This window comes from Idiotropiscis lumnitzeri, chromosome 3, assembly GCF_059441095.1.
Source record: "Idiotropiscis lumnitzeri isolate Australia: NSW breed Sydney's pygmy pipehorse chromosome 3, RoL_Ilum_1.0, whole genome shotgun sequence".
NCBI lineage: Eukaryota > Metazoa > Chordata > Actinopteri > Syngnathiformes > Syngnathidae > Idiotropiscis > Idiotropiscis lumnitzeri.
The window spans coordinates 8103165-8111378 of record NC_142393.1 but is presented as its reverse complement, the minus strand read 5'-3'; the positions used below and the strand labels follow the sequence as shown (position 1 = coordinate 8111378).

Below are 8214 nucleotides of genomic sequence, written 5' to 3'. Positions count from 1 at the left end.
CTGAGTCAGGCATGTTTGAACCTCGGCAATGGCTCCGTGCCACTTTGTCTGCACTAATCCTCTTTGATGGCCTTGCAAATGAAGAAAAGAACAAGGCTTTTCAGCAGACGCTATGAGAGGAGGTTTGTCTGTGCGTCATGACATACCAAAGATTCTGGCTATGTTTAATTCTCCCCTTTCCAGTCAAATACCATAACTCCAAGATCAACAATACCAGACATGGTTATGTTTGGGTCCCGATGACACCGCGACAAATAAAACCTTACTTTTAAGCAACTTGCCCACCAATATAAAATGCAAAAAGTTGAGAATCAGTCACCCGGAATTAAATACAATTGCAAAACTATAAAAAAAAAAAACAACAACAACCGCTTTAAAATCCACAAAAATGGATGTTGACTTCAAGATATTGATTTTGCATTGTTCGCTGGAAGTTTAATGCTCAGCAGTAAAGATCCAAACAATTACTTTCACACTGTTGAGGAGGCTAATTTGTTAACCTCTGCCTTGGCTCTTTTATGGTGTGCATGTAAATGTTAGGTCATTTAAAATATTGCAACACACCATCACGATAATTCCCTTTATATTTGGACGTTTATAAGGATGTTTGGGGGTCATGTTAAAATGAATTCAATTGTAGTGTTTTTTTCCCCTGAATGATTTAAAGGTTGATCTCGCTGTCTCACTCTCTCTCTCTTTTTCACATACACACACATGGACTATATTATGTGCCCACATATGAACATACTTTATTGCCGTTTTAATGTATAATTGCGTTAAGTAGGCAACAGTATAGATATGGTTCCAATCCACTCTTATCCAGTAGCGCTGGATAATGTTTGAATCAGGACCGCCCTCTAGTGGCCAGGGTTTTCTTTTTTTTTTTTTTTTGGGCGGTTTAAGACTAAATTCACAGTATCTCGGTGGTTTACCTCTTCGTGTCTCACTAAAGCGTGTCTCGTTAAAAAGTTCAAAACACACAACTTGTTATAAAGGTCTCTTTCTTCCAAATGCTTTAACTTGAGCTAAAGGGACACTTGTTGTTGATGTTTATTTGGATGGAAATTTAGGACAATTAGGCACGCCCCCTTTCGAACTTGGCTTATTTTTTCCGTCTCAGATGTCTATGCCATAGCGGGAGGCGGCTTTGTAATACTGCTAATGCTTTGTTTGTCACTTCATTTTTGAAACTGTGACCAATTGACGCCAAAAAAGTGCACATTGTGTCCACTTCAACATGTGATAAAAGCATTCTGCCCAATATTTTGGATTTACTGACATCATACGTGAGCTCATATGCGCTTTGAGGGGCTGCTTCGGTAGCGTCAATGTCGGTTAGTGAGCTCCTTGACACCATTGGTTGTCGTGAAAATTCAAAGTTAGACTTTAAAAAATCTGGCAAACCTACGCACGAACTCCCATGAGGATATGCAGTGCAGAAAATTGATGGATGTATGGATGGAAGAGCGCACCAAAGCTCCAGCGAGGAGGCCGATTCTATAGCCGAGTCTGGCCGTGTAGGCATCGCCTTTGCGGGGAAAAAAGCAAGTCAAGTTTATAAATTAAAACCTAATGTACAACCATCGATGAATAATAAAGCTTACGTAAAGCCTATCGTAATGCTTTGCATTTGGATATCTGACTGACTTATTAAAAAAAAAAAACTGCACGCAAGCTGCTCATTTCCTCATTCTTTTTACAGTCGGCCATGGAGAGGCTAATTATTTTGTGATATTTTCAGAGGTTGAAGTGAGCCTAAGCGATGGCCTCATACATTATGTTGACATTATTAGCAACGTATTTACAATCATTTTGAATGGAAAAATTGTGACCACTTAGACATGGAGGGGTCAGGAGGAGGGGAGTGTGGCCATTTGGCTCATTTCTTTTGGGCGATTTTAAAGTAATTACTTTTGTATTGATTTCTCCAAAACAAATTGATAACGCAAGCTAATTACATATTCTTGATTAAAAAAAAAAATAATTATAAAATGTAAATTGAGCTTGTTTTTGAAAAATGGACCAACCCCCGGCTGAATGATCCCTTTAATATCTCATCAGGCATGTTATTTCGACAGACAGGCAGCTTGTCACCGTGCCATCGCATGCAGCAAAGGTTAACTGCAGAAAAACGGGTCGCACCAGTTCTCGCACCTTGACTTTAGATAACTTTGCTGGAGACGAGCCAGTGACAGATGCCTCAATGTATGACTTGACACGACACCGAGAGATTTAATCAAACAAAATATGTCCTATCTCAAATGCGCGTAAAATTAAATCTATATGAAGACACGTTTCCGTCTACCGATCAGCTCTAACACCTCCGACAAGGCTGAAAGTGACCTTCCCAAAATTACTCTGAAAACACACCAACTATATGCTGCGTCCAACATTCGTATCCCCTTGAAACGACAGTACCATCTTTGCACAAGAATTGAGGTACAAACTTTTTTTTTTAATCAAACACCCTTCCTGCTGTCGACATTGTTTCCAAAATTTCTATTGTCAGCAACGTCAGAAAACAGATCAAAGGAATTACTTATGACAAGAGACAGTAACGGACATCCGTCATTTCCTTTATGAGGTTAACGTAAGTATTTTCTTCATAAGAGTTAAATATGAATCCTTGAAAGCTTAACTGACGGCTTTCGGAGACATGAGTGCAATAATGCGCATGTTTACAATTAAAGTAGCAGATGCTTTGAGGTATGGCATTGATAGCCATCACGTTTTATGAGGCAGATTATGAAGTGGACATCAACATGTACAGGAGACCCGTGGCTATTCGCAGGGGCGATGGGGTATTTGGGCCATCCCGCCAATAGGAAAATTCCTCAAATTGTTGACACCCATTCCAAAGCATTGGGAAAAAATATATAAATATTTTTGGCTTCCAGCCCCCCCCCCCCTAAAAAACGAAAATAATACATACAGAAATATTTTTAACTCATTCAATCCATTAGACGTACATTTTCCAAATTGTAGTCCCCTGCCTCCCGAAGACGTATTTATACGTCATAGCCTTTTTTTTTTTTTTGGCGTCATAGCTCCATGTTTTTATCTTTAGAACACAATATTCTGTAGGCCTTACAAAATCAGTCAAAATCCAGAAAAAAAAAAAAACAACGCTGTGATTCTGGGGTTTCAATGAGTTAAATATATATTTTTTTAAATTGCTAATAGGTGAATCCACGGGTGCCAAATTACAAGTATGTGGGGGTCCACTGTATAATATTGACATGTTGGGGTGTTGATCAACACACTAGCTTCCTATAGCTCTGAACATGACGATGTGTGATTGTCTGTATTTATTTACAGGTCATTCATTACGGACTTGATATTCTAAGAGGGTGCCTCGTTTGTCTTAGTCCCTAAGTAGTCCGAGTTTCTTCAGGGCCTCACGGCGATCCCCTCCATTTTCATCTCCCGGGCAGATCATCACACTGACGCTGTGCGACTGCGGCTTGTGAGAGTCTCTCGAGTGCAAGGCAGAGTGGGAGAGGGCACGTCTCCGAAAGTCAGGGCTGACGGCATGATTGAGGCACTGCTCCACGCTAACTCTTTCATGATGATCTACAGGGCGGCTCAGACGGAGGCCGGAGTGGCCGCCGTTGACCTTGGTTAACTGCTTGACCAGGTCTGAAGATGTGCGAGAAGGAGATTTCACCGGAGTATAAACAGAATTTGTTGAAATATTGTTCGCAGCAGATCGTTCACGACCTGAGAAGAGAGGTCTGGCACGGTCACTGAAGGAGGGGGGGGATACAGAAGGAATATCCGAGGCAGTTGAGATGGAGCTTGTGCTTATGGAGCGATACGATGGCGTTAGAAGGGATGAACTTTGGAGTGACGAACTTGTTGAAGATGGAAGCGCTTCCCATGACTTTCGAGTTCGCGCGGGCAATTTATGACTCGGGGCAGGACCGAAATCGGTCACAGAACCTTTAAGCAGCCCGAGTTTCTGGAGGGCCTCAACGTGAATTCTCTCATGGTCCAACGGTTGTCGGTCGCCGTTGCTAACGGGCGAATTAGATACTTCGGTTTGTGTCTGGTATTGAGACAGTGATTTGACGGAAAGCCTTTTTGGCTTCGGGGCCACAAAGGGTGGACTCTGGGGCTCTTTGGCTTCAGGATGAAGACGAGACTCCGAGGCGGGTGGAGTCTGACGAGCTTCGTTCAAGAGCTTGTCTGGAAGTTTCTTCTTCACAGTGGGGATAACTGGAGGTCTCTTCTCCAAGGCTCGAAGGTATAGCCGCTGCAAGTCGAAAGAGACTGCCCTGCTGTTGTTGGCGTGATGGGAGGCTTTGATGTTCTGCTCTGGATCGGGCTTTGGATCAGATCGCGGATCATCCCTGAAGTCACTTGGCGGTGGAATCAGACCTAGATCTAACTCAGGATTAATGTGAGAGGGTATTTTTGGAGTGTCGTCAATGGGAGGTAAATACAGTCCATCAGTCGCCGTATCTCGAGAGATGTTGCAATCAGAGTCAACAACCAAAAGTTTGGGTTGTGATACGGCATTCAAAGATTCTTCTTGGCTGGCTTTCGTCGCAGTGGTGAAGTCCGGTTGACAGGTTGAATTCAAAAGTTGATGCTCAATTATGTTTTCTTCAGTTAATTTTATGTACAAGGGCTTCTCCTCTACGGGAAAGCGACCCAGCAGAGTGGGCAAGGTCTCAGATCGCTGATCCATTCCAGACTTTAATTTCAATCCGGAAAGATCTACAAGACAAAAGCACAGTACTAATGGTTCTGTTGATAAAAATGAAATCAACATCTTATTAAGGCGAAGGGATAATTTTCTTATATACCATCAACATTATTCAGAACCGTATTCTCTGGAAGGTGTCCCGAGTCTGGCTCGTCATTCGATAGTCCGCTGTCTTCCTGCACCTCCAATGCTTCAATGGTCTGCTCCAGATACATGAGGCACGCCCTCTCCTCAGCGGATAAGTGCTCCATGCTGTCCTCACTCTGCAGACAAATATACCATCGTCATCCTCCTGAACGGGCAGTCGGCAGAGTATACCCCGAATCACTTGCCAGTCAATGACAGGGAACACAAAGACAGAGAACCATTCACACTCACAATCCCACAGAGGGATAATTTGGAGTGTTCGGTTCACCTACAATGCATGTTTCTTTTTTTTTTTTTAATGTGTGAGGAAACATATTTGAGGTATGTAAGCGTTTCTTTAACTAATTTATATAAAATTGTAGTTTTGGGGTTTAATTGTATTTTTTTTCACCCCCAATGCATTTCAATGTATTTAGAGATGGATTTTCTCTATCCCCCCCAAAATCGCGGAGGTCCGTTGTATAATCAAAGAAAAAATGTCCATCATTTCAATCTTTGGCAATTAATAAATATATAAATCTATGGGCTCATTTCAAATTTTAAACATTTATTTTGGTATTGTTGTTCATCCGAACATAAGAAGGAAGGTCAAACAATCATTTTGAAATAGTATTTAGTACTTAGTGACCTTTTTTTACAAATACGCCCTGGATGAAAAAAAAAAAAACCCTAAAACTAATACTAAAAGGAATTAAAAAAATGAATTAAAATTAAGTATTTTTGAAAAACAAAAAACAAACCGCTTTAAAAAAATAATCAAAACTAATAAAAATCCCAAGCTATCATGAACGTGATGTGATGTGACAGTAGTCAAATGAAATGGAAGGAATTTCCACTGGTGTGCATTTAAACATAAACGTAAAAAAGAATGTCAGCTACACAAAGCAGTCGGTAGAGTAGACGATTAACTCACAAAGCCTGAGTTCAAGCTGATCACACTGTCATGGCTTCCACTGCTCTTCTTATTTCTCAAGCAAGCCAAAGCGACACCATCCTTCCACATGACACCCGTCGACATTGCACAGGGAACCGGCTTGTGGGTTCGTCATCAAGCTGTGGAAGGACCTAAAGTGTTACGGAGAAAATGTTAAATGGAAGAAAAATATCATCTAGTCCTGCATGGCCCGTCTAGTTTAACAGAATAGTTTTAGATGAGTAGGTGCTTGCTCCCGGGCTCACCGTATAGAGTCATTAAGTGTAATGTCAATTTGCAGCAATTATCATATATGGTACGGCATATCTACTGATGATGTAACTTTTTTTTCCTCGTCATCTCAATTCCAAAGAAGTTGTGTCAACTATTTTTCGCTTCATGATGCGAAACAAATCTTAGGTAGGTAGACAGGTCTGGACTGCAGACACTTTTTTCTAAGAAGCCACACTGTCGTAATACATGAAGAGTTACTTGGAATTGCACGTTGCTAAATGTTCTTAAACTGTACTTGAACTATTTGCGCACGCAGTGTTCAACAAGTGGTGAACCTCACCCCATCCTTGCTTGAGAACAACTGAACCTTTTAGGCATGCTCCTCTGTTGGCTGCAACCTTCGACTTTATCAGGCTTTTGTGGAATGTGTTGCAGGCATCAATTTTAATAATGTGAGAATATTTGAACAAAAATAAAAACATTACAGTGTTTTAATTACTTTATGGTTGTCGAATGAAATCGATATGACAAAGACATGATTAGAGATGCCTGTACGTTTGTCCCGCTTTGAAAATATTTGACCAAAAATTGCAACTCACTCTCGACAGTAACCTTTGCAGCTCGTTATTTCAATTACATGGGGTAATCCCCGGCTCACCATGAATATTACAGACCACTAAAAGTGTTTGATCCAGGGCCGCCATGGCAACGACAAAGAAATTGTTCTTATTATGACAGCGTACCATTAATGTGAGTTTGAAGCTTTAAGGTTAGTTTACATAATCACTAAGTTTGCTTTACCAACAAAGCAGAAAGAAATAATGGAGCTTAAGTTTTTTTGTTTGGAGAACCTTCAAAAGTAAATACATCCAACTATTTTCTATCTCTCGCTGACATACGAAAATACTGTATGTACAAATTACCAAGCTTCAAACTCACATTGTAGGTACACTGTAATAATGAGATCATTATAATATGTATGGTTCATATCAAGTAAACATACAATCCAAAATACTATTTCACGCCTTTTGATTTACTTAAACAAATTACTCTCCTCCCATGAAGACAATTTGCAAAATGAAAGGACACTTTCAGCAGCCAACACCTGTGCGTACAGGAAGAAAAACTGACAGGGTGCACCCACAGCTGAGTCAGGATCTAACAGTGAGTGGAATGTCACTTTGCTTGCTCAAATGCCTTCATGACAACTGGGACATTAAAGTGGAGCGCTGTCATATGCAGGAACTGGGCGTTGAACTTGAGGAACATGAAAAATTTAAGCGGATAAGTCAGCCAAATGTCTTTTAGCGCGCTTTGGGGGAAATGAAGTGTGATTGTGTTAGCATTATCTGAGTTTTACAATATGCAACAATTGCATTCAAGTGTAAGAGGACCTTAATGATTAACCGTAAACATAAGTCGTGTAACTCACAAGAGTTGATTAATGTTTAAACTCAGTACATTGTCCCCCTTCCAGGCTTTCAATTGTAAATATTTACACCACTATTTACAATACTTAAGTTCCTTAACTCAGGCTATTTAGAAATATATTCAATGACTACACACAACAGTGGGTCCCCTCAAGACAAAACAATTTCCATTTAGCATTAAAAGGCCATTGTAGACAAAATGTTTTCATATGATGATTTGGACTCAAAATAAAAGTGTGAAAGTAGAATATGTGGAAATGTAGAGTACAGAGAAGCATCTCATCTAACTTCGTCAGAAAATATTAAGAACAAGTTGTTTTCAAAGACAACATGATGAAAGCGAAGCACACAAGTAAAAGGCGGGAAGAGATTAACATCGGAATCGAGTTGCAAAGTGTAGAACATTACAATCAGAACTCACCAGAGAGTTGGCTATCAATGCAGGCAAGTTGAGTTGAGCTGTGAGTGGTTGTCATTCCATCTCTGAAACTGTGCGTCCTGTCTCCACTGAAGCTGAGAAAAAGGGTGGGGCACGTTGACTACAACAGTTTTGGGTGCTTAGCCAATCAGATTCCTAACATGTGATCACGTGGTGGAAATCAATCTGATCGACATGCGGCGATAGTGGAACGGAATGGTGTCTGAATAAACTCTTTACAAAGCAAAACACTGGAAATGTTTTCATGTCGTAATGGTGATCTAGGCCAAACTGTTTGAGCATTTATTTTGATATCAGGTGTTATTTTTTTCGAGGAAAATAATTAAATTAAAAACAAGGA

At 40.4% G+C, this 8214-nt stretch overlaps 1 protein-coding gene across 1 annotated transcript; it reads right to left on the bottom strand.

The window, feature by feature from the left end:
- Positions 1 to 2434: 2434 nt before the first annotated feature.
- On the bottom strand, positions 2435 to 7958 carry LOC148339729 (uncharacterized). Its single transcript, XM_088289187.1, has 4 exons — positions 7857 to 7958; positions 5772 to 5923; positions 4812 to 4974; positions 2435 to 4722 (listed from the first exon to the last, which is right to left on the bottom strand). Exons 2-4 carry the CDS (start codon positions 5874 to 5876, stop codon positions 3365 to 3367), a joined length of 1626 nt encoding a protein of 541 aa, XP_088145313.1. The 5' UTR covers positions 5877 to 5923; positions 7857 to 7958; the 3' UTR covers positions 2435 to 3364.
- Positions 7959 to 8214: the final 256 nt, after the last annotated feature.

Excerpts from the sequence above, each read along its gene's own strand:
- LOC148339729 (XM_088289187.1), bottom strand. The coding sequence starts at position 5,876 with ATGTCGACGGGTGTCATGTGGAAGGATGGTGTCGCTTTGGCTTGCTTG. Across the intron at positions 4,975-5,771 it reads TCAGCTTGAACTCAGGCTTT|AGTGAGGACAGCATGGAGCA; the intron begins GTGAGTTAATCG and ends ATTTGTCTGCAG. Across the intron at positions 4,723-4,811 it reads GGTTCTGAATAATGTTGATG|ATCTTTCCGGATTGAAATTA; the intron begins GTATATAAGAAA and ends TTTGTCTTGTAG.